The sequence below is a fragment of the Alexandromys fortis genome, unplaced genomic scaffold (genome assembly GCF_014885135.2).
Source record: "Alexandromys fortis isolate MF-2015 unplaced genomic scaffold, M_Fortis_MF-2015_v1.1 scaffold_1, whole genome shotgun sequence".
NCBI classification, from domain to species: Eukaryota; Metazoa; Chordata; class Mammalia; order Rodentia; family Cricetidae; genus Alexandromys; species Alexandromys fortis.
In genome coordinates, this window is record NW_026067927.1 from 29,343,988 (window position 1) to 29,370,741 (window position 26,754).

General features: G+C 42.5%; 1 protein-coding gene across 1 annotated transcript in view; it reads left to right on the plus strand.

Moving 5' to 3' along the window:
- The window catches only part of Fam120a (family with sequence similarity 120 member A), an 81,360-nt gene that overhangs the window by 34,111 nt on the left and 20,495 nt on the right, over window positions 1-26,754 (plus strand). Inside the window, exons 6-11 of the mRNA XM_050144180.1 lie at window positions 3,070-3,167; window positions 3,348-3,631; window positions 11,043-11,130; window positions 12,954-13,181; window positions 15,605-15,779; window positions 25,721-25,970. Coding sequence (XP_050000137.1) covers window positions 3,070-3,167; window positions 3,348-3,631; window positions 11,043-11,130; window positions 12,954-13,181; window positions 15,605-15,779; window positions 25,721-25,970 — 1,123 coding nt within the window. The remainder of the gene's footprint in view (window positions 1-3,069; window positions 3,168-3,347; window positions 3,632-11,042; window positions 11,131-12,953; window positions 13,182-15,604; window positions 15,780-25,720; window positions 25,971-26,754) is intronic.

The following is a 26,754-nucleotide window of genomic DNA, read 5'->3' on the forward strand; positions in this document are numbered from 1 at the left end:
AAAATTAATGAAGATATAATAATAATAATAATAATAATAATAATAATAAAAACTTCGTTACTGGTGAGAATGTAAAATGGGATGGACACTTTATCAGGCAGTTTGGCAGCTTTTCATAAAGCAAAACATATTCTGACAGTATGATCCAGCAGTCATATTTGTGGATATTGCCCACACAGAAACCTGCCATGCATGCTCCTACCTACTTAATTTGTATCTGTCCAAATTTGAAAGCAACCAGGATGTTCTTAGGAGAGTGATGTGGATAACTATAGCACTAGTATAGTATAGCACTATTCAGCCACGCACAATCGCAGAGGAAACTTAGGTGCACATTGCTGAGTGAAAGAAGTGACACTAAAGGTTCCATACCGCGTGATTCCAACTGTGTGGATTATACTCCCATATTTCCATAGGAAAAGACAGAATGTGCAGACAATGAAAAAGATCAGTGGTTTTGGGGTTATGACAAGGGAGCAATGACTAGATAAAGTCTAAAGCACTTTCAGGACCCAGTAAATGTTCCCATTGAAAAGAGTAATTATAAAATAATCATTGAAAGCTAATGTCAACAACAGGAGTTATATTCTTTTGTTCTTTGAATCAAAAATTCCAAAGCTCCATTTTTAACATCCCTAAAAAAGTAAGATATATAGGTTGTCTTCCTCTTTTGCTCTCTACCTTATTGCCTGGGGACAAGACTTCTCATTGAACTGGAAGCTTGCCTTTTCCATTAGGCTGGCTAGCTGACCTGTGCTGCCTGATCTTGAGGTTACAGGGGATTTGAATCCAGGTCTTATTGTTTGCAGAGTAAGCACTCTTATCCACTGAGCCATCTCCTAGTTCCAGAACATTTAAAAGTTTACTGCTACTATTTTGTATTTTGTTTAATGTAGCATCTCTGAGTTAACAGACTAGCCTCTGTTAGGTCGGGCAGGGAGTAGGGACTGGACTGTAATGTCTGTCGTTATCTGGAAGTGGTCCTAGTTTAACACCATTCCTTTAAGCAAGTATCTCAGTTTAATATAGAGCAAAAGCTAGGCAGCTCTGTGGGCATTGTGAGTCACTGGGGTGGGTCATGGACCTGTGCTTGGGGTCTGTGGGAGAAAAGTCAGTGAACACACCTCAGAGGCTGTGTGTGCCGCTTCCTGTGCATTCCTGAAGAAGTCTGTCATACTTGACACTGTTTTAAGTTATAAAAATACTCTACATTCAGTAAACATTCTTCCTGCATTCTTTTTCTCCTTTGTTGTGCATACTTTGCTAACAAAAGCCTGCCTCTAGTATGTGGTGGACAGAAGGAAATAGGAAGGCGCAGGATTGCCTCTACACTGGGCCCTATATCCCTTCTGAGACACTCTTGTCATCGAGAAGGGGACCATGGTTTTCTTTAGCTGCTGCACTGGCATGGAATAGAAGAACCAATTTAGAGGAAGCCTGTGGGCCCCTGAGACAGGTCCTGAGTGATCAGATATTTTAGGAAAATGCAGACGAATTCATTCAGTCACCACAGAACCTGACATATGAGAGAGCAGTAGCTTGCTCTGTGAAGACACGGGGTATGTTTGAAGCCATTGTCTACAATGTTTGGTTTGGTGGGGCTGAGAGTTGTCTCAGCAGAGGACTTGAGTTAGATTCCCAGCACCTGTGTGAGGCAGTTTCAGGGGATCCAGTGATGATCTTCTTCTGGCCTCCATAGGTTCCTGCACTCATATGACGGAAACACATTGTGTACACACAAATAAAAATAATAGAAATACAATTTAAAGAGAATCTTTGGTTTTATGTCATATTGTTTTATTTGTTTGTGCTTTTTGGGGAGGTGTTAGTTGTTCCAGAGAAAAGGAGCACAGCACAGTGGTGACTGTAGGCTGGAAGTCTAGACCTTGTTGTATTCAGAAGTTAGGTAGCCGGGGGCAATGTTGGTGCATGCCTTTAATTCCAGCACTTGGGAGGCAAAGGCAGGTGGATCTCTGTGAGTTTGGGGCCAACCTGGTCTACAGAGCTAATTCTAAGACAGCCAAAGCTACACAGAAAATCCCTGTCTCCAAACATCCCCCTCCCCCAATAAAAATGAAAAGTCAAATAGAAAAGGTCAGCCACCAGAAATTAAACAGGCCTTCTACAGTGATTCCAGTGACAGTGTTTCAACATTGCTGGACTTGGTAGCATTTTATTGTTCCTACTTTTAGCTGTGATTCTGAATTACCATAGAACATCTTTAACAGGTGTGGTGATTTTTACCTGACACTTGGAGAAGAACTGGTAGACTTGTTGCTTACATGCAGGTGCATGCACGTTTGGTGTGTCTGCATGTGTAAATGTGCCCTTTAAGCACACATGACTGACTCTTCTTAGCTGTTTGTAGTGCATTCTCTTTATTCAGTACAAAGGGGGAAGCTGTGCCGGGATTTCTAGTTAGTAAGATCAAAGACCTGTTGTGGCAATTCAGAGCTGAGAGCTGCAGGCTCTTGGAGAGAGAATGCTAGAGAGATAGATGGCAGCTTGTGAGGGTTCTGGACCCTCATGGAACAGGAGAAAGTGTGCAGAGGTCTCTGCTTTTCTTGTAGTGTTTGTGAGCTGCACCATGACTCTCAGGAGACCCTGTGCCTGCAAGATTGGAGCAGTAAAGCTAGTATTGCATTTGTAGTCCTAGTCTGACCCTGAATTACCCCTACAGTTTGGTATTGGAGCTTTGCTTTTAGACAGGGAGAATGAGGAACTCTGGGAGTGGGGTAGGTTTCTTGTTTGGAAACTGGATAAGAGGTGGTGGTCACGTGTGCTCCCCCTGCCCAGTGCTGTTCAGAGCAGAGGCTAGGAAGCCCTCTGATCTTAAGAGAAAACTGATTTTGGGAACTCTAAGCTTGGTTTGTTTCCACTTTTAAAGCAAGATGAGGAAGTCATGGCCTGTGAAGCCACATGATAAATCTGAGTTTTACAAGTTTCTAGGAAGCAGGGCATCTAAAGCGGGCAGGGCACATGGGCTCTGGGCTGACCCCAGGGATGTCTTGGAGATATGTCATTATCTTCTCAGTTGTCTTATTATTTTCTTCCCATTTGACAAAACAGCCAGACCAAATCCATTTGGAATGCCTGGGATGGTGCCACCATATGTTCCCCCTCAGATGCTCAACATTCCACAGACTCCTCTGCAAGCAAAGCCCGCGGTAAGGTACCCCTGAGTCAAGTAGAGCTATGGGCCTTGGATGCGAATGTCCTTAAATTCTTAGGTTGATATATAAAATAGATGCCTATTTGTCAAATTAAAAAATGAAGAGGACACAACCAATTCAGGCTTGCCTCGGGTCTTTCTAGCCCTTTGCACTGACTTGTGTTCTGCACCTCAGGTCCCACAGGTGCCTAGCCCAGGGGGCGGCCCAGGCCAGGGTCCATACCCATACAGCCTCTCTGAGCCTGCCCTCGCCCTGGATACTAGCGGGAAGAACCTGACAGAGCAGAACAGCTACACCAACATTCCTCATGAGGGGAAGCACACACCGCTGTATGAGCGCTCCTCGCCCATCAACCCAGCCCAGAGTGGCAGCCCCAATCACGTGGATTCGGCCTACTTTCCTGGCTCTTCTACGTCATCATCATCAGACAATGATGAGGGCACTGGCGGGGCAGCCAAGTGAGTATGCACAGTCACAGATGCTCTGGTGTGTGACCTGAGGGCTTCCTTAACTCCGTAGCTACCTGGGGTCTGTGCCAAAAGTGGTCTCCCACAGGTAGGTGCTTTTGTACCTAGAGGAGGTCTGCCTAGTGCCAAATCTTGCTGTTTAGCCCTAGGAACCTAGGAGAGTTTAACAGTAACTCATGTATGTCACCTCTTAAATATGGGGTGTTGCTCTAAGGTACCATGGGCCCATCATGTGCACCAACTCCCCTGACATCAACTCCCCTGGCTCGCTGGAGAAGGGTGCCCCGAATTACTCCTTTAAACTATGCAGCTCAAGGCACCATTCTTGAAATAGTGCCATTTGCCAAAAGTGTGGACTGCTGCCTGGTTCTAATCAATTCACAAATGCATAGCTGGTTAACGTCGGATGGCAGAAGTCATCACTGTATCCTCTCTTGTCCCCTAAAGTATTTTGTTGGAAGGGAGGAAAGGACTAAGTGTCTTTCCTGCGAGGCCATCTCCTTACTGTGAGCACCACTTCGTGAGGTAAACAACCAGGGCAGGCTACTACTGCATGGATGCCAGCAAGGCTGGTACCTGTTATATTTACCTCTGCCCTCAGACACAAGACATTTGAGAGGTACAGTTTCCAGCATTAATGCAAGTTTTCATTGGTGTGTCTACTTGCAAAATGGAAGCAGATGTCTGCTGACCTGGATCAGTGTTTACTGAATTTACACACTTTGTTTGGACCAGAGAAATATAAAATTGATATTCATTGACAGGATGTGTCAAGTCCAAATAAAGTTAAGAATTTTTTAAGAATTTGTACTTTTAACTGAATTGTTTACCAGGATGATAGATCATAAGATCTTTTGAACCAGAATTTTTGGGTTGCCACCCCAGAAATCTGCATTTCAAACAAGTACGCTGTAATTCTCATCAAACCTGAAGACAGCTGGCAGGTGGTCTTAGAAATTCTGTCTAGAATTCTGGAACATTTCACTGGGTCAGTAAGAGCAAGGCAGCTGTACAGGCATCATTTGTTGTCGATTGCGAAACACAGAAGGCAAAAGAAGAAAGCTTTTGACTCTGAGCCTCGCAATGGCAGAGTTACAGAAACCAAGTCCAGGTAGTCACTTGGACAGGGTAGATGATGACTACCGGATGTGGAGGACGGGCACTGAGAAGAGTGCTGCTGTCCGGTTGGGAGGAGACTGTCTTCAGCTCTTTGCTGTTGTGAAGATTCTGGCTGGCTGCTCCCGGGTTCTTAGAACTCTCTCATGAAGTTCCTGTCATCTTTCCCCAGAAATTACTATTTCCTGGACATCTTGTTCTTGCAGAGGGATGCGAACTGCTCATTCTGGCAGTTCTTGTTCTGCCATTGTTGTAGAGAAAGTGTCCTTCAGGAAGTTTGTTACATACACAGACTCATGTCAAGGTTGGACCTGAGTTGTGTGACTCAGGAATTTAATTCCTTGAATTGGTTTGCCTCATTGAAGACAATAAATATGAAACTGTGTTAGAAATGTGAGGACAGTGGCAGAGGACGGAGGATGCCTGTTCCTGAAGCCCTGGACTCCATGCTCTGCTTTGTGGAAGACGCTGTGCAGGTTTATGAATGTGGTGGTGGGGGTCACAGCCCTCAGGGAGGATTGTAGACTGTTGAGTAAGTTGCATGTAAAGTGTGCTTTGTGCAGCTCAAGTCTGCAAATGAAAACAGAGCCTTGCGCTCTTAGTTGCTTGGCACCCTGGTCAGTAATGTCATTGTCCAAACTATTTAGGAGACTGAAGCAATATGGTCTGTGAGCCTAAGTGCTCAGGCAGCCTGTGTAGCATAATGAGACTTTGTACCCAAACATAAAAGCAATACCAGGTGCAGTATTTTACACCCATAATTCCAGCACTTGGAAATCTGAGGCTGGAGATTGCTGTGGGTTTGAGGCCAGCCTGGATTACATAGTGATTCAGGCCAATCTGTACTATATAGAGTGAGATCCTATTTCCAAAAACTCAAGCAAAACAGAAACAAAATTATTAGTAGCAATAATAAATAAGTCAGGATTTTACCTTTCACTTGGGCTTGACCAACACTATGCTTTTAGGAGAGTCTTAAGGGAAAGGAAGTTATCTGTTCGTTTGCCCAGGAAATGCTTGAGCACTTCTTGGAAATGGTTGAGGAAGTATGCTCTGATGGTATTCTGTGCTGAAGGACAGTCTGCAAATGGCAAGTAGGGTTCCACAGGATGACCATGTGAGGAAATCTAGAGAGCAGAGGACAGATCAGGTGCCGCTCCATAGGTGAGCTTCTAGAGGACTGGGGTTCCCAGCACTCATATCAGGTGTTTCACAACCACCTCTAACTCTAGAGCCAGGGGATCCGACGCTTTCTTCTGGCCTCCATGGGTATCCACACACATGAGGTGTGCACACAGTAAACGTACATACACACAATAGTAAAATGTCTTAAATGGCAAAAGATAAGACACTTATGAATTGGCAGTAACACTGATATCAGGAAATATGTAAAAGGAAGGTTCTTTTCCCCGAGGGGGTGAAAATGTAGCTTAAAACCTTTAAACTATCAAATATTTGTTTTTAAAGATAAATCAATAGAGAAGAATACAGGTGGGACCACTCCTGGCAGAACTTCGCCCTTGTTTTTGCCCATACTCTGGCAAGAGCTGCTTGGTTATGTGCATGAAGCCAAGTGTGGACTACTGTCAACGGGGCCTATGCTGCAGAGATGTCCTAAAGAACTGCATTACCCATGAGGCCACGGGGTGCAGATCATTCTAGCTGACTCCTGGGTAGATAGGCAGGCCGTGCTGCCAGGTTTGTTGACTGTATGAACTGAGCAGTCCCCATGCTTCACTTCTTCCTTGGCCTTTATTTGTTTAAGGCTTGCCTAGCGTTTTGGTTTCTCCAGTTGACTGAATGGTAAGATGGCGCTGCCCCACCTTTCCCTTGGAGTCTTCTGTGATGTGTGTGGCCACTTCCCACCCAGCTCAGCCACCAGAAGAGGTGGGCTGCATGGGCATGCTGGTGAGAAGTTTTAATTGGTGATTTCTGCACAGACTTGTTCTTTTCTCATGCATTGTTTGTGGAGGAGAACAGGCCTGTCTATGTCTAGGGCAGCAACTGAACCAGCCAGTTGCCTAGGCCCAGGACAGGTAGTTGAGAAAAAAAAAAAACCTAAAAGACATGTTCTACTTTCTAACTAAGTTATTCCCCCCACCATCAGAATAGCAACAGAGCGTACTTCGTGCTCTCTTTTTTGGTTTAAATTGCAAATTTTTTTAGGTTAATATTGTTTTTCTTCCTTTCCTGGCCTCTGTTGAACCTTTGTAGTTAGTTTTGGACTAAGAATTACAGTTGGGTCTGTATTGGAGGTGTTTATTTTTTATTGCTTTCAGAGGTTTATTTGGGCTTATAAGATTTAAATCAAAGGAGACAAATAACTTGGATATTTTAAATTATTCATTATGCATTTTTCTAATTATCACCTTTAGTAGACAGAATTATGTAGAGTTAAAAGTTTAGAAAATACAAAGAATCCTGCACAATTCCCAATCTGGATCTTAACCAGCCAAAACTTATGAATGCATAACACCTTATTTCTCTGCATTTACCATATACTGTATTTTATGATAATGAGGGACAGCTTGTCTTTTTTCTTTTCTTCATACTTTTCCTATCCTTTTCTTGATATTATTTAAGCATATTTGTGCATGTATACAATTCATAATGTATATGAATACTTTATATTTAATAAATAATGTGCACTTAATAAGTATTGCTAACTTTTTACTGATGTTTTTAAGTGTGCATATGAAATTTCTTATTCAGAGAAGATGAACATTTCAGTTTTGTGACTTTGTACAGACTTGTTTTGTATTCATGAACATGGTTGTATGTCTTCCATGGAGAGAAGAGTCCAGTGTAATAGGATGTGCAATATGTATTGTTGACTTTGAGTTACAGTATCCTAGTAATATGGTAGTATTTCTTGCATAAGCTCTCCTCTACCCATTCTAATAGCACCCAATTCCCAGAGGATCACATCTAACCTGTGAAAAATGAGCTCAAGAAGATGAGTGCCAATGTCCAAAGGCCTGCAGGGCTGCTTTTTGCCCTTGCAGGATCTGGGTTGGCAGTTTTAGCTATGATTATGTAGTTTTCTTCTTGCCAAACGCCAGCACACTCAAATGTGGATGGGGGTGTGTGTTGCTGAGTTGTTTATGAATTATATAAACTAAGATGTCTGGAATAAATGGCAACTGTCACACTGTTCAAAAATCAACCTTTGGAGTAAAATAAAACTAAAACAATGATTCAGTTTTTTTTTTTTTTTTTTTGGTTTTTCGAGACGGTTTCTCTGTGGCTTTGGAGCCTGTCCTGGAACTAGCTCTGTAGACCAGGCTGGTCTCGAACTCACAGAGATCCGCCTGCCTCTGCCTCCCGAGTGCTGGGATTAAAGGTGTGCGCCACCAATGCCCGGCAATGATTCAGTTTTTAATGAATTACTAAAAGGTTTTGTTCACCTTCTTGATATAGTATTTGAGGAAGTAGGTACCTTAAATTTATTATTCATCATCCGTCTGTCCATCCGTCCACCCACCCACCCATCCATCTTTTGGTGGCTAACAAAGAGAATTCATGTTTCCCTACTCTGGGGTTCAAGGACATTGTGGACAGGGTTGAGAGAATGGCTTGCTGTGTGCACCTGATAAGCTTTCTTCCAATGGTTGGGCTAATGTGCCAGAATTTGCATTTATATTTTGATTCTTTTAACACATTTCTGAGGTCTTTCCATTGAAGCAATTCAGAATTTTATGTGTTGGGAAAATAACTTTAATCTTTATTCCTACAACAAGAGAATCTATGTTCTAGCTGTCTGCTAACTGTTTCATATTAATCTTATCACAATAGAGAGCTCACAGACACTGGTGTCTTGGAAATGTGAGCCATGTCCTACCACCACACGGGAAAGACTGCTTATTCTCTGAAGGAAGACCTTGTGTGGAATAGGATTGTGTATGTCTAGAATACACTGCTACCTTCACCAGGCGCTTGTGATCTAAGTATCCCAGTACTGTGCTGCCTACCAGCTCTCTGCTATCCTACAAAGCTTGCCCTGCCTCACTGGCCTTTCCCTCTGCAACTGTCTCCACAGAGTCAGGTGGAAGTGACTGCTTGCTTGCTGTGGTTTGCATGTATATTGCGCTGCATCTGCGGGTGACTGTCCTGTCACAGTATGTGACGCAGTCTGGAATAATAGGTCCGGGTCTGAGTCCAGTGCCTTTTTCTTGGGGGCTGAGGGAAGATTTCCTTCTCTGAGCCTGAATTTGATCATCAAAGATTTATCCCATGGGAGTATAGATGAGATTCAGTGATAGCTAATACTGGTTGGTGAGACATCTGGTTCTAAAAATAAGTTTAAGGTGTTACCAGGCGTGTCAAATGAGTTACAGAATGCTGAACTACATCTGTTCTTCAAAGCAAAGTGTTTATTCTTTTTTTTTAAAATATTTATTTATTTATTATGTATACAATGTTCTGTCTGTGTGTATGCCTGCAGGCCAGAAGAGGGCACCAGACCTCATTACAGATGGTTGTGAGCCACCATGTAGTTGCTGGGAATTGAACTCAGGACCTTTGGAAGAGCAGGCAATGCTCTTAACCGCTGAGCCATCTCTCCAGCCCCAAAGTGGTTATTCTTATTCTGGCCATATACCTTGTTTTCTTACATTGTAAAGTAATGGATAGCCTCTTGATGTGGATTTGGTGTTACTGTATTTTCAACTTGATGGTATGTGTATGACCAGACAGGCACATGTAGGTTCTCTGGGATGTTAGGTAGCATAGAACTCTACCTCAACTGCAGAGCCATCAGAGAAGTGAGTCCCCTTCATCTTTCCTTCCTACTGTTGCCACTCAGTTTTGGGGTAACCTCAGGTACCCCAGGAACACTGTATACACACTTGTGGGTTCATTGAGCATTCCAGGTAATTCTGCTTAAAAGCAGATTCAGAACTTGCTGTTTTTCTGTCACATAAGAAATAAGTTGTGTTCATTGACTGTATACTGAGTGATGGATTTACCATTCCCTGTGCCTCCATCTGCCACCTGTGTCACACCTCTGCATTCTCAGCGGCTCATTCACTGATGCCTAGCTGGACAATATGCACTCAACAAGTAACTGGCGAGGACCTGTGACAGAACCCTCCTCTGTTTCTCCATGGTTTTCAGTGATGTGCCCTTCACTTCCTAGAGGTGGTTGTGTTCATTTCGCCTTTTGGTCATCACTGTGTGTTTAGTTATGACTGAGTTTTTATACACAGTGGTGATATTGTACAGAACAATGGTTTTTCTGACCCTGGGAACCTAGGCACAATGGAAGTCTTTTTTTTTTTTTTTTTTGTTGACTACAGTCTGGCTAGAAGAACCTGCCATGTAGTGAGTGGGATCAAGGAAACTCTGGGGTGTCACCATGTGGAACAACACTCTTGATGTAAGATGGATGGGACAGTCCTTAGAACACTTTCCTTACCTCTTTTGGAAAAAACTAAAATGATATTGATTAGTGGGTAGAAGAATTAATGAATATTTTAATCTCTCCATTTGCCATATGGATCAGTTGGAAAGGCGAGCAAGTATCCTGAAGTGGCATGTTCTGTAGTGATTAAAGAGGTAATCAGGCATAGAGGGCTGCCAATGAAGGCTGGATGTTGGACCATGCATCCAGAGCAGCCCAAGTGAACAAAGGATTCATGAAGTAATGCTTATTTACCCAGACCACTCATCTCATCTGCTGCATTTCAGATTTTAAAGATACTGTCTAAACTCAGTGAAGTGTTTTCGGAGGCTGCAGACAGCTCATGAGTCACCTGCAGTTTATCAAGTGCTGCTTGAAATATGTCCTTCTGGTGTCCTATCTCTTTTCCATACCCTGTTTTTCTGCTTTGCCAAGCTGTTTTCCAAATGGGAATCTGTCCTTGTTCTCTGAACTACACCCCGCTTTCCTTCCCTGCCTCACAAAGGTGGGATAAGAATGTTCTTATCTTACACTTAGAAATTATTCCAGAGACCATTGAATTTTGTCCTGCCTAAGAGGTGTTGCTGGAAGTGAGGGATGCTTGATTTCCTCTCCTGATGACTGTCAAGGTGCCTTGGGGCCACAACCTGCCTGTGTCTCAGCACTCTTCTTGTGAGCACACCTTTGAACTTCTTGCTCATGGCTTAGTGCCTGATATCCTCTTTTCCCCTTGATGCAGGAGGAAATAATCTCGAAATAGAACTATGGGGAAAATATAAGGCCATTAGAACCTGAAAAGTTATTGCTATCGCTATTGAGTCAACAGACTTAGTTCAGACCCTTCTTTTCATTGTGAGGTGGTTTAGTCTGTTCTTTTATGTTTAGCCACATCGGCGGGAACAAGATTACCTGGGAGAAGACAGGAAGCCATGCAGAGCCACTGACACGAGGAGACCCAGGAGACCAAGTGAAGGTATAGAGCCCACACCTTGTGTTGCTTAGTTTCTGATTGCGCATGTGCACTGGTGCCCAAGTTAAAGGAAAATCCTTTCTGAAATGTGTGGTGAGCCACATGTTTTCCAGAGGGCTCAGGAAGGGAAAGAATTGTTTAAACTGCCCCAGTCTGCTTGCTTGGGAAGCATGGCACCTAGACACACTTTCTTCTCCAGGACATGGTACCTGAGCCTTACTGTGTCTCCTTTTAAGGGACTGTGTGAAGACTGAGAAAGCACCTGGAGTGTGTTTGCTAAAAGTAGAGAAGTAGCTGGGTGTGGTGGAGCTGTCTTTAATGCCAGCCCTGGGGAGGCAGAGGTAGGTGGATCTGTGAGTTCCAGGCCAGCCAGGGTTAGACAGTGAGACATTGTCTCAAAAAAGTAGGAGTAAACTGAATTCTATTTTTCCCATACCTACTTTTGTTTGCTAGTAGTGACCTCTGGGAATACTTTTTGATTTGCAAGATTATGTCTGCCTCCTGTGGTTCCCGAGGAAGAGCAAAACTCCTGCTTCAAAAGGGTTAGGCAAGATTATCTGGGTACCAGAAATTCCTTTAAAACTCTGAGTCAACTAATAATGGTGAATTAGTTAGAAATAAAAGGAGCAGAAATACTTCATGAGGAGGTATTGTTCATGAAAGAGTCTAGCAAAACACTCTGTACCATGTATTCCTACGGAAGAGGGAAAGCATAGAAAGCTCGTATGGATTTTTCACGGGTTCTTCTGAGACCAAATCTGGCACTTATGTATTAGAGGGTAAAATTAGCACTCAATTACATATCCTTGTAATGAAGACATTTATTACAAAACAGAAAAACATACATGTTTTACGGTGACACCAAATCAAGCAGTAAGCAGTTCTTTTTTCCAGCATTCCGTTCAAGGAAAAAAAAAGTTTATTGTACAAATAATAATTACTCTTGGGCAGTTTTTCAGACAATTCAGAGTATGCCAGGGTACCTGCCTCTGTCTCTCTCCTCCCTGGCACCCTGCCTGGCACTGGTACCATCCCAAGTTAACCCATCGTGGTTCGGCTTTCCGGCCTGTGCCTGCAGTGTGTAAGCGTTGTTAACAGAATGAGCACTTTCCACCTAGGACTGCATTGTCATTTGTGGCCTTTATAGGTCTGAGTCATTGGTTTTTGTTTTTTATGGGATTACATTGGTTTAGAGAGAGGATTTGTGGTGTCCTGCATTGTTGCTGTTAATATTGTTGCTGTTAATATTCTATTTTACTTTTGCCTCCATATAATTACATAGGGGCTTTTTTAATGACTACAGAAAATTTTAGATGGAAATTTTGCCTTGTCAGACCTGGTATGAATTCAGTTTTTTGAGTTACTGATTATAGAACAGTGGTCAAATGCATAGTCTCTCTGAGTGCTGGTTGCCTAGTGAGTAAAATATTAGCAAGATCTTAGGGACAACAGAAACACAGAGAGCCAGAAACACATAGTGATGATCAGAGAGCTGGAAACTCCGTGCAGGGAGCCCAGGGTCGGGAGAGCTGTGGCTGCTTGCTGAGATGAGTATTCCAGTCCCCACACTACAGGAGACAATGTGTGCTGGCCTCCTTGGCACAGTGTGTGTTGGTGGCATTTTTCTGCATAAGGCAATCTGAAGAGAGAAAGGTGAGTGTGTTTCCTGGCCAATCTGCCTTTCAGTTGGCACTGGATCTGACCACTCCAGGCAGGGGTCATTTCTGTGCTCTCTGTGGATTTTAGGTGGACAAGGGCCTTGTATATTTGAGGTAATGAGAACGGGACATGAACTCTTTCCTCTACTTCTGCCCTTTGCTCTGTAGGCAGAAGGTTCATCCACTGCCTCTTCGGGAAGCCAGCTAGCTGAAGTCAAAGGGAGCCATATGGGCACTGTCCAGCCAATCCCGTGCCTCCTGTCGATGCCCACCCGGAACCACATGGACATTACCACACCTCCTTTGCCCCCTGTCGCACCTGAGGTGCTGAGAGTGGCTGAGCACAGGCACAAGAAGGGACTGATGTACCCCTACATCTTCCACGTCCTGACGAAGGTATTATCCAGGGGCCTTGGAGTAGCTTCAAGTATTGCATAATTTTTTTAACTTTTGTAAACCCTTTTATTGTTTTTCTAAAGTAGTTCCTGTTTCTAAATTTTCTAAAAGATGAAAATTTGTACCTCTAAATGTAATTTAAAAGCAAGTTACTTTCCTCTTCAATTTAATACAAGTTTTTTTTGGAAACTAGTGAAATAATGAAACATTATGTTGTTTTGTGGCTCATAATTTTTTTTCTTAGTAAAAGTAAAGAATTTCTTACACCATATTTATGTTGTAATATCACGTTAATCATAATGTCATAAGTGATATTTGACTTCTTTATTATTGGTCCTTAGGCAATAACAGCTCTCCTTTTGAATGGCTTATTGTAATTAATGCATTTGACTTTGTTCTTCTCCTTCACTGACTGCAGTTTTAATGATAGCACCCAAATGCAATACAGGATTTTGTTAAAATGTACATATTTAGAAATCATTTTTATAGTGTCATAATTTACCTTATTAGTACCTTACCAAATGTGTAGCAAATATATGCATATAGTTTGCATTGTTTTTTAATCTTATGTCTCAGTGTATCTCTGTGTAACAAAATTTTCTCAGTGATTTATGGTCTTCGTGTTGGCAAAAGTCACTTCAGTGACAAATTTGTCATAAAGAATTGGTTTATTACTATCACATTATCAACATGTTTTCTTCATTACATGGGCCCTGCCCCCTCACCCCCACCCCCTCCACCTCTATTTTCTGCAGTCCGTTTGTGGCTTGTTTTAAAATGGAGTCTGTAAATGCAAAAGACTCCTTCACAGTTCTCATGAGGTGGGCTGTTGACCACCTAACTCATCCAAACACAGAGAACATTTAGCTAATGCTATTAACTCTTAATTCATTTACTTTTTAGTTGTCACTGCCTCCAAGTCTCGTCTTACTGTTTAATATGCGTGCATGAATAGCAGTGGTCAGATTGTGCTCGTAAGACAAACATTTTAGAGAACCACCCAAAATTATGAAAATTCAAGTTTTGTTATGGTATAGTTAAGTGTCCAAAGTTTTAAAAGACGTCTTTCAAAGGAACATGTATAGAGATGGCGCTCTTTCCTTGTGAAACTGTTTGAGATGTAAGAGGCACCGGGCCACCGTCTGCATCTGTGCTGCCAGCCTTGATGCTTGGGCAGTTGGGTAGGTCCATGGAAGAGTGCAGATGGTACTTATAGCTTTTTTCTGTTCTTACAAACTTCTGGGGAAGATTGACAGAGTGTCCAGGGTTGGGAACAGTAAACTCAACTGTCTTTTCTTAATTTAAAAATGCTACTTTGGATATTTCAGTATAGGGGACAGTTTAGACTACAATGCATACTATTTCTTGTGAGCTGAATAGCCATGGTATGCAATTGTCAAGGCTGAGACATTTGCAGTCATGTGATGCTTCATAGTAATGTGGATAATCGCTACAAGAGGAACCTTCCTTAAATGAATATAGTAGAGTACGTTTAACCCCTGGGTAGCAAAGAGGAAAGTGCTGAGGATAAGGGCAAAAGCGATTTTGAAATTAAATTTGTGTGAAAGACCAGATATACAAGATTGTTATTAAGAGAACTTACAAGTCATGTTTAATAGGCATTGAAGGTCATGTGTGTGTTTTGTTACAAATAAACATAAATAAAATCCCTTGAATATTTTGATGTATTGGGATGCCATGCAATAGAAGTTTGGTAACAGGCTTAGCTGCTGCACACGACAGTTGTTTGTCTCTTGGTGGCATGTTCTTGAGTCAGATGCAGGTCTTGCCATGTTGGGACCTGAGCTGGGGATGGAATGCTTTCATTTTCTGTCCTATCAGCTGTCTGTGGCCTTAACCATGGTGAAGCAATTGGTAAGCACCTACTGCACTGGGAAGGAGCTGAGGACATGTTTAAAAAAGAGTTCTCTTAGGGAGATCATTTTTAACATGTGGTAACATTTTATGGAAAAGCTTGGTAAAATATGACTTTCATTTCAGCATACTGCATTCCTTGGATTGTGTTCAGATCATTGAAAATTACAAATTTTATTACATCTGACCATCTTGATCCATGAATAAAAGTTGTAGATTCTTCATGCTTTCTCTGTATTTGTTGTCTGGCGTTGTCTGTGTAGAATGTTTAAAAGACTTTGGCTCATCTATGTGGTTTTGGTTTGTTCTTGGTTTTTGGGTTAAAGATAAAGTAATATAGGATTAATTTAGAGTCTCTGGACATACATTTGGACCACAGACTGCCAGTGAATTCTCCTAAGCATCTCACTGTAGGCAAGTTGTAAAGCCATTGACTTGGAATAGAATAGCTATGTCATTAATGGAGATGATGCAGTATATTGCTGTGAGTTTCTTGTAAATTCAACATGAAAAATGTGCAATATTATTCTGCTTTCTTCCATGCAAAGGGTGAAATCAAAATTGCTGTTTCTATTGAAGATGAAGCCAACAAAGACCTGCCTCCGGCCGCCCTGCTCTATAGGCCAGTTCGTCAGTATGTTTACGGAGTCCTGTTTAGTTTGGCAGAAAGCAGAAAGAAAACTGAGAGACTTGCTTTTAGAAAGAACAGACTTCCACCAGAATGTATGTACTGTAACAATCCATTGTTTGTTTCCCTCGGTACCTCGTAATCTCTTGTGCGTTTTCTAAAGCCTTAGAAGAATCATGGCTGAGTTGCCTGAGACCCTCCTTGTGTAGGAGGTGGGCTGTTGTTGGGGCGATAGGCCAGGGTAGAGCCCTCAGAACAGTAGGAGAAGCCATACTTGGTACTGTTTTAGTGATTATGTTTATTTGGTAAAAGAATAAAACTGCAGGTTTCCATGTTAAACTTGAAATTTCTCTGAAAACATCTTGAATGGCCATCAATCTCTGTAATTAGTGTGTTTTATACCCAAGATGCATATGTGTCTGGTCTATGCTCTTGAGGCACAGATCCATGCTCTCCAGCCCCTCAGAATTCTGGAAAGCAGGTCTCATAAGGCTCTACCACTGTAGTGGACTTCTCAGGACTACCATGGTTTACCTGGGTATGACTGCTTGAGCTCATCAACTTAACCGAGAAGAGGGGCACTGGAAAGGACTGTTAGGAATGCTGGTCAAAGTCCAAGTCCAAAGCTTTGTCCTTTGTGAGGCCTGGCTCATGTTTTGGGGAAAGCCACCTTTTCTTTCCAACATTATTATCTGCTAATTTAAGAATGCAAAACCCACTGTATGGGCCGGGTAGTGGTAGCGCACTCCTTTAATCCCAGCACTTGGGGGACAGAGACAGGCGGATCTCTAAGTTCAAGGACATCCTGGTCTACAAAGTGGGTTTCAGGATAGCCAGGGCTACACAGAGAAACCCTGTTTCGGGAAAACAAAAACAAAAAACAGTAAAACAAGATTCACTATGTGCTAGGAAGTACAGAATGATTTTTAAAACATGGAGTCTAAAATCAGAATGTTGTGAATTCATAAATTCCTGGACTATTCTCTCAAGCAAGGATCTTTGGTTGTAACTCTGACTGTGGTGAGCAAATGTTGGCATCACTAGGTGGTGACGTATAGCTGTCACTTCCTGATTAACTAGTTCTGAGCATGGGGACTTTAAGCTCAATCTACAGAATCTGGCCTAAATTCACAGGCTGCCCTCCTGCCTCAGCCTCCTGAGGCCTGGGATGATAGGTTATGCACCAAAACACCTGATTTAAATTCAGTAGATTCTTAAATTTTTCTTTTGTTGTTCTTGTGCCAAAGTTATGATCAGTAATACTTTTTAAGTGCTTTCTTAAACCTTTTTGTAGCTGGCGAATGTGATGCCAGCCCTTCTACTCTCTACCCTTATGTGCCAAAAGGTTAAGGTCTGTGTGCAGCCCTTCGTCATCAGCTCCAAAGGACTGGATTGCTTTCTCATTAGATGTTCTTTTGTTTATTTGCTTATGTTTTTAAGAACAGGGCTACTCTTTGAAGAGTTTCCAGTAATCATTATGCCATCTCAGAACACTGGTGTAACTGACTTCCTTCCCCTTACTGTCATGTGTGCTGCCATGCCAGAGGCACTCAGAGAGAAATGTTGACCTCTTATGCCCTGCTGCACGTCTGCAGGCAGCAAGGACAAGATTTTGCAAAGCTGATGTGCAAAGTACCTGAGAATGGGGGTGTTAGTGCCACACAAGCCTTTTCCTTAGAGATGCCTATCTATCTGCCTCTAACCTTGCTCCAAGCAGTCTTGGAAACCCCATGGAATGAGCCATCAAGGAAAAAAAGATTGGGTAAGGAAATATGAAGTGACTCATGCAGGTACCTCAGATGTACAGGCTGCTGGCCTATTTGAGAGAGAAAGGAACATGGGAGAATGTACACGGATGGAGGTGGCAAGCTATTCCTAATATCTTCTCTTCAGACACAACTAAGAAAGGCCCTGACTTAGGACATGACTGAGGCTGCCTTTTCCCTTCTTCCTACTTCTTCCTTTACGAAGATGGAAAATTAAATACTTTGACTGTTTTCCCCACTAGGAAGGCTCTCTAGAGAGAAAATACATGTGCTAGAGAGTAGAGACGAAAGTGTAAATGTGGAGCCAGTGTTCCTGGAACGGATAGGAGGAGCTGGGAATGGCAAGGTGTCTGGGCTTGGTTTGGGAAAAGGAACCAAGTAACAGTTTGCCAAAGAGTAGGCCCAGCCAGGTAGGCCTTGGAGCGAAGGGCCTTTCTCACACAGCAGTGAGACAGCCTCTTGTCAGCTGTGCCCCTGTCCTTAGGTGGCAGGTGTTTGAGATCAGTTCCATTAGCATGTTTCATTGCTGCTGAGTGTGTGACTTCTGCAGGGGTGTCTGACAGGTGAATGATGGCCGTGTGGTAGTGAGTGTTGCGTGTGTCTTTAATTCCAGCAAAGGCAGAGGTACACAGGGCTACACAGAGAAACCTCGTCTTAAAAAAAAAAAAAAAAAAAAAGAGAGAGAGAATGAATGAATGAATGATACCAATGCATGCTTAAGATTTATTGAGGTGAATATACGAGTCTTTTAGTCTATTAGGAAATTAAAATCCCTGGGTAAGAGAGCATGTAATTACTGAGGTTCTTTGAAGGCTCAGTAGTGGGGCACCCCCTCCTCATGTTTGTGCTCTTTGTTTTTAACCTTTGTGTAGGAGTAAGAGGGTCGGTCCTTCAAGGTTTGGGGTCAGTGCTGCTGCTGTGTAGAAAGTTATGATGTGGGATAGCTGTGTGTATACTACCAAGTCAGATGAGGCCTGTGTATGGTAAAGAAAGGGTCTCTGCAGATAATTAGCTAATGAAACCTCTAGAATTTCAGATGTTTGGAGAAATGTATTATTTCTGTGCAAACATAAATAGACTTTCTGAGTGGAAATGATAGTTGCTTTGATCTTTAGGGTTTAATATTGAAGGATTTTTTTTAGTATTATAAATATGAGGTGAGATTTTTATGAGCCACCAGTTTGGAATCTAGACTTCTATGGGGAACTCATAAAATGGAAAAGATTTCATATTTTCATCTGTCAGTTAATTCACAGGAGAAGAGAGGGGAAGAGGGTAGGTGGACAAATCTTATTTTTAAAGATTTATTTATTTTTATGTTCATTGATGCTTTGCCTACGATATATGGCTGTGTGAGGAGGCCAGCTCTCCTGGAATTGGAGTTATAGACAACCATAAGCTGCCATGTGGTTGCTGGGAATTGAACCAGGGTTCTCTCTGGAAGAGCAGCCAGTGCTCCTAACTGCTGAGCCATCTCTCCAGCCTCTCCCCAAAAGCTCTAATTGCATTTTTTTTTTTTAAAACAAGTCTTTAAAAAATATTTTTATAGGCCCAGTGTGGTGACACCTATCTATAATCCTAGCACTTGGGCAGAAGTAGGAAGAGTCCTCAAGTATGCAGCCAACCTGGCCTATCTAAGTTTCAGACCAACTAGTAGTATATAGTGAAGCCCTTTCTCTAAAACCCAAAGTAAAAGAAAACACTGTCTATGGCAGCAATTCCTTCCCACCAAAGAGTAGTCTAATTGGATTCCCAGGCCTCAACAGAGACACTTTTGTCCTTATCACCTGAACATTTTGAGTCTGAATCTTCTTGTTGAAACTGTATGAGAACTTAGTGTGTGCCTGGCTGGCACAGTCTCCCACTGTGCTTGGAAGTTTCTCTTTTATAGCCTGTCTGTTAAGTTTCACTCAACTGAGTACTGACTCTGCCCTGAACATCAGCTGGGACTTCATTATCTGCAATAGCTAATTGCTGGCTGTATATTTTAGTGTCTGGTGACTGCTGCCACTTCCCAGGGCTCTGAAGGAGCCAGGACAGTAAGGCATTGTGCTGTCAGGAAGCACCTAGCAAGGCTACTCAGGAGTGCTTATTTGCTTATGTAGTGAAACCATGACTGCATTTCAGTCTTGTTGGCATGCCACTCTAACTTGTGGCCACTCATGAATGACCTGAGGGGTACATGATATTACTGATAAGTGGAAGGAGAGCCATATCACAGAAAGTGTCCCATAAGAGCAAGTCCTTGTAGCATGGTTCTTTCCATGGTACGACCCTTGTGGGTGGACTCCAGCTGGTGCAATGTACCCTCAAGAATGCACAGGGATAAATTCCTGTCAGTGGTCACCATGGCAATAAAAATTTGCAAATGGCCTTAGTAGCAGAGAGAACTATCCAAAGTATATAAATAAATCCTATGCCTTATTTAAAACGTTCTCACTAGATTTAGAACTATACCCCTATACCTGTTTGTAAATATAGTCCCGTGATTAAGGCATGCAGACATGTTCATAATTTATTCTTAGTCTTTGAGTGTTTTGCTTAAGGTTCACTTACCTAAAATTAACTTAAACTGGGATAATCAGTCACTTTATACATCTCAGACTTGACTTGAGTGTGACTGGGTGGAAGAACACTTGCCTAGCATGTGTGAGGCCCTGAGTTTAATCGTAGCACTGCAAAAAATGAAGATGAAAGAAGAAAAATATCACACCAGCCTTTTAAAAGTTATTGCTTTGTCCTGTTTGTTTCCATTTATGCCTCAACTCTGTAATGTAGCTTTTAAGAAATTGACCAGAAAGCAAGCCAGTGAGATGTTCACAGGTAAGAAAGCTTGAAGTCTGATTCCTGGAGTCCACACAGTGGAAGGAGAGAATTGATGCCTGAGAGTTGTTCTCTGACCATTACATGTTTGGATGGATGGGATGGACAAATAGATGGGGACGGACGGGGGCACACACACATACACTTCTCTCCTGAAGGTTTGCTCTCTGACCATTACTTGTTTGGATGGGGACACACACAACACACTTTTTAAAATTTAAAAACAAAAAGAGATTATGTCATTTTTACGAAATGAGTAGAATTTCAAGTCATAATATTTGCCTCAAAAAGCATAACTCAGAAAAATATTTATTTGATGTTTCCGATCTTATGTAAAACTAAAAGGGACATGAAATTGAAATGGACTAGCTGGAGAAAAGAAGTGATGGGATTTGAAAGGGAAACAGATCCTGTAAATTAAATATTATTGAATAATCCATGTGTAAATAGTTACTGCACAATAAATATTAATTCTTTAAAAAAAAAAAAAACAAAAAGAGAAATTCTCCAGGGAGGTCTGGGGTTGTAACCCAGTAGCGGTGCACTCATCGAGTGTGGGGTTCATTCTTTAACAAACTTAAGAACCTTTGCTGATTGAAGTTTTTCAATGAGCTTCTGTTCCCTGTTGGTGGAAGAAGTTAAAGAAAGTGTTCCTTTATGTAGACAGTAACCCGTGTGTGTGTGTGTGTGTGTGTGTGTGTGTGTGTGTGTGTGTATCCCTGCACTGAGGATGGACACAGTGCCCCAGCTGTGATGGAGGCTGGAGCCTGTTTCTGTTGCCTAAGTAGTAGCAGGAACTGAGTCATAAAGTGGGGCTTCCTTAGTAAATTCCTGGCCAGCCTGGGCTATATAATGAGACGTTGGCTCAAATAAGACAGAGCAGAAACCACATTCCATTTTATACAATTGACCATTGATTTCTTCTTCATGTTTCCTGAAATATGAAATCTTCCCTAATATCTCCACATGACATAAAGGAACTAGGCTTATTAAAGGCTAAATGTGGAGGCAGGGACAGTGTAGCTTAGCAGTAGTGATAGAACACTTGCCCAGTGTGCCCAAACCCAGGTTTCAGCCCCAGAACTACCAAGCAGAAAGGAGAAAAAGAAAGCTTCTGGAGGAGGGTGTGGGGACATTAAGTGCACACCTGTAATCCTAGTATCCAGGAGGTTAAATGCTGGGGCCGGGAAACATGAGAATATTTTGATACATTTCAGAATTAGAGAGAGTTTTTGTGTCCATCTAGTTTTGTTTTGTTTTTACTGAGAAAGAATCCTGCTGTGTAGCCCAAGTTGGTCTTGATCTTAATAATTTTCCTGCCTCAGCCCCAAGTATGAGATTATAGGCCTGCGTGCTCCATCACCCAGACATTCCCGTGGCTTCTGTGAAGGCTGTTTACAGATCCCTCTGAGTCTCTTTATTCCGCACTGCTTTCTAGTGCTAACCCAGACATTTTCCCACAGATTTAGATTAACCAGCACATGACCAGCACCACCACCAGTCTGTGGTATGACTCTTTTGAATTGATTCTTATTTCCTAGTCCTTGACTTTTTGAGTTTATAAAATGCCAGGTGCTGCATACCCAAGGAGAAGAAATGGGCAGCACTCGTCTACTTGTCTTTGCTAGTGTGCCTGCCGGTGTGCTGTGTCCCACTGAGCATCTTCTCTCTGTGGGCAGTGCCAGCTCCAGAAATCAGTTTGAAGAAAAGTCTCTTAGTTTCTACCCCTGTGAGGATTGTGGCGGTGCTCAGAGGAAGGAGCTAGAGTGCCTTGCTCCTCTCTGCCTTCCACTCACTGGTCCTGGGAGTAGGCAGCATCCATGAGGAGGAAAGAACAAATGTCATAGTGTCCAGTTTTTCTTTCTGTCCTGAGCTGAAGTTGTTTACATCAAGTCCCCTGGACAGCTTCTCCCCAGGGCACATGCGCATATGCACAGGTCACAAGTTTAGGAAACTGCTCCTTTTGTTGCTTCTTTCTTTCCTTTGTAATGGTGGTGTGGCATGCTGCCCCTACCCCTGCAATGGTACTTCTGTGACATTACCAGCCAGTAGAAACTCCTGTATGAAATGAACCGTGCTTACTGTTCTTGGCTTGGGGGTAAATGCCCAAAGTCTTTAGGTGTTGCATAGTAGGCATGATATAAGGACATGATTAATGTCTGATGGCAAACACTGGATTTTTATTGACAGCTTGAGTAGGGCAGTGTTTTATGGCCCCAAATTGTATTTGAGGGTATGCTTTCTGTAAGGTAAGTGTATATAATTGAGCTTCTAATCCCATAAACACTTGGTGTCCTAGAACTGGTTTGTGCTAAGGTAAAGCATGGGTTTAGAGTAGGAAAGATGGCGTTAATGTCTGTTGAGGTGACAGATGGTAATCTTCAGCTGCGGGTCTCTTGGGTACTGCTCCTCTGTCATGAAAGAGCAGCATGAGCACGGCCTCCTGCTCCAGGCCAAATAGTGCCCCCTAGCAACCCTGCTCCTGTCACTCTCTTTAATCTGATATTTAAAATGAATTTATGAAGAGAGGTAGATGTAGGGGTAGTAGTGGGTAAATTTCCTAAAAATACGTTGTATGTAATTCTCAAAAGAATAATAAAAGGTTATGTTAAAATTTACAAATTTAATTCTAATCAATTAATGTAAGTATAATCATAAATTGAACAAATATAAGCTATGATATACAGTTTTCCCTTCATGATGAGAATCCTAGGTGTGTTTTATGTTAAAAATTGTTGCATAGCAGGGTTTCAGCCCTTTTTCTTAGCCCTGGAACCAGGCCAGGACTGAAAAGCAAAGGCATACGCAACTGCACTTGTTGCCACACTGTCTTTTGTCCCACCTCTGCCTGCCATATTAAGTACCTACTAGATGTGTTTAGTGATTGGCCAGCAATTGCACAGCTATTAAGTTGTGATGTACTCAAAAGGTCTCCAAATACTAGATAGTTTAAAAACAGCTGAGCACCTGGGGAAAATAAAAGAAATGCTGAGCACCGCGGCCTTTTGTATGTTTATTACACCTGTTAAATTTGAACTGTGCTTATCGTGAGCATTACAGGTGGACGACCAAATACTTAGTGCTATGGGGGTGCATAAGCCTCACCCATCCCTTCAGCTGTACCCATGGGATCCCCAAAGTATAGGGTCCATAATATAGCATTAGATGAGGCAAATTCAGGACACTCCTTGCCCTCCAAGCACTAGGGCAGAAAGCCATTGGTTCTGAGGTTGGAGGAACTGTTTCTTTGGGCACCAAGCAGGCAGTGCCTAGAATGCATAGACAACCCTGTCGAATAAACAATTGCTTGTTACTAAGACATGTACCTACTGAGATCTGGTCCCCAAAACAAAACACAGTGTGTGCTAAAAAACGATTAAAGATGGTCTAAAAACAGCTGAGGGAAAGGGAGAGAATATGGCGAAGGTAGGTGAATTAGAATACCTCTCTTGTGAAAACCCCGAAAGACTAAACACAGGAGATCTGTCTTTTATGATGCACTGGAATGCATACTGTGAGCAGGGTGTGTTTGTGGATTTTGTGTGGTGTGTGTGTGGACGGGGGGGCTGAGTGGGGGGAGAGAGCGCACACGAATGAACAAATGAACATGGTCACGGGAATTTGGCCAGAAGCTCAGTTTGAAAGGCCCTTCCTGTCTTTTCCTCTCAGTACTAGGTATCCTTTGTGGTGGACACAGGGGGGAGGAGACAGGGAGAGGAGTGGGCTTCCAGGATGGCTGTTTGTGGGGGTGGAGGTACATGTTCTGGTGCTGGTACAGCTGGGGAAGCTTCTGGAAGCCAAGCTGTGCTGGAGCTCAGTGGGAACCAGGTGGGATATGGTGCTGCCTTAGATTGTGCGTCCACGGACAGGTCCTACTTGCTGATGGCAGTTTTACTGGTTCTCTAGACTCCTAAAATAATGAATAAAAACAAAAAGTATATGTTGATATATACACGAGTGTCCGTTCTGAGTTAAACTGTCATTTCAAGTTGTCTCAGCTGTCCTCACACTATTCAATATTAGATATTCTTAAATGTGTTAATACTTATATTTCCATCTAAGAATCCAAGAAATGTGAATGAAGGAATTTGCCTCATGACAGCAGTACTTGTTGTAAAAGGGAAATTTCCAATGACTGTCTGCACTTGTATTCCTGCTTGACCCGCTGGCCTGCATACCGCGGGGTGGGGGGGTGGGGATGCCTGGAACTCTCACTAAAAGTGTGCCTCTGACATTCCCTGTATGTGACACTGTTATGTTGTCATTGAAATGTGTTCAAGCATATTTTTTTTTCTGTTACTGATATATTGTGTCTCCCAGTACCTAATCCTTGGCAGTTTTCATTATATTTGAAGAGATTATTATATCACCCAACTATATTTAGAGTGGAACTGGAGTTCAGCCAGTTACTTGAGTGATTCTCCCACCATTTTGGAGTCTTGTGAATCTCCACAGCTTAGGTATTTCATTAGGGAAAATGAATCTCGGTAAAGGTTATTTGGATAGGCTATCCTTAGCCCCATCCTGGTTTTCATGCCAGATGGAGCCTTGCGTACAGGCCTGCTCTGTTTCTGTTTTTCGCTGCTTGTTGCTTGTGAAACACACACCCAGATCTCCTCATCAGATTGTTATCTCAGTGGAGCTGAGGATTTACAGCTGCCGACTGCAGGTTGGATTGTCTTTCTTTTGCCACTCTTGTAGCTTTCCCTTGATGTCTTTGAAGATTGTGGGACTATGCCGTGTTTCTGTGTGTGTAAGAATGGACTCCAGCAGGGATGAAACCCTGGATGTGAGGTCATAATCTGTTACGTGTATGTAGAACAATTTGCCTCTTTCAAAATGAAAGTTTGGAGAATTTTGTACAGTCCTAAACCCTGCTGAAGATAATTGCTATGTTCTGCTACCGTCTGGGATTTGGAAGTTGGAATGTTACTTCTACATGGTTATACTGGCTACCTTGTAGTGCTTACTACCTGTTCAAATAGGAAATCCTTAAGTAAAGCTGTTAAAAAATGTAAATGGCTTCTCTAGTCTGACTTGTGGAAGTATTTCTAGAGAAAAAGAGAGTGTATAATTTGGGTTAAAATGTTGACATAACAGAGAATCCCATATTTCTGTATATTATACCCATTGATAGCATTAAAATTCTTAATAGATTTAAAGTAGCAACAAGTCTAACATCTGTGATGTATACATTCAGCAAGTGGAGAAATCAAGTCTTGATCTGTGTGGGAAGTTTATGTGTGGCCTGACTGAAGATTTTAAGTGAGTTGTTAATCACATAATAGAGGGTCAGACAGATACAGGCCCTATGCTTAGAAGCTTGCTAAGGAAAGAATACCTCATTCTCTGTGAGGGAGGCCCGGTGCTAGAGCAGGTTGTTTTTGTGCAGGCTGGAAGGCCAGTGAGCAAGCTGCAATGAGCCTCTTTGTGTTTTTCCTCTACAGTCTCACCAGTGATCATTAAGGAATGGGCAGCTTACAAGGGGAAGTCTCCTCAGACCCCGGAACTAGTGGAAGCTCTGGCCTTCCGGGAGTGGACCTGCCCCAACCTGAAGAGGCTTTGGCTGGGCAAGGCGGTGGAAGACAAGAACCGCCGGATGAGGGCCTTCCTGGCCTGCATGAGGTCTGATACCCCAGCCATGCTCAACCCCGCCAATGTGCCCACTCACCTCATGGTGCTCTGCTGCGTCTTACGGTGCGTGACCACTCATGGGATTAGGAGTGATGGAGGGCAGGGCAGTCACCATGTTCAAAGTCTTCTAGAATAACAAGCTAACTGTGTAGGAATTGTGCTTTCTGTTGAGATTTGTCTTAGATCTGTGTATGTATAATATAGGGATGTAGGTCACATAAATGCAGCAACTAATTATGCTACAGAGTGCATCTAATAGAATATATATATTTGAAACAAAAACATAGCCTGTAAATATGTGATTGTGTGAATGTATGTGTACCATACACAACCTCTCTGTTGCTTACACATACACAGGAAGTAAAATCTGTACACTTGGTGATCATGAGCAAAAGTAAATTTGGCTATTGTTTTGGTCATTTCTGTGTTGCTATGATAAACACCAATACTTAGAGCAGCAACTTGGGGTAGGAAGGTTTTCTGGTTTGTAGGCTATACAAGGGCAACTACAGCAAGAACTTGAGGCAGGAACTAAAGCAGAGATTATTGGAGGGGCTCGGCCTACTGGCTTGCTGAGCTACATTTCTTAAACAGCCTATGCTCACTTCTTCAGAAATGGTACAACCCATAGTGTCCTAGGACTTAAATTAATTAACAGTCAACCCCCTCACCCCCAACACACACACATCTTCACAGGCCAGTCTGATGGGTACTGTTCCTCAGTTGAGATTCTCTCTCCCAGGTATGTCTAGGTTTGTGTCAAGTACAGTCAATGTATAGTCTTTGTTTCAAGTGTGAAATGATGTATAACACTTGACTTGTCCACTGTCAACACTTGTATTAGGTG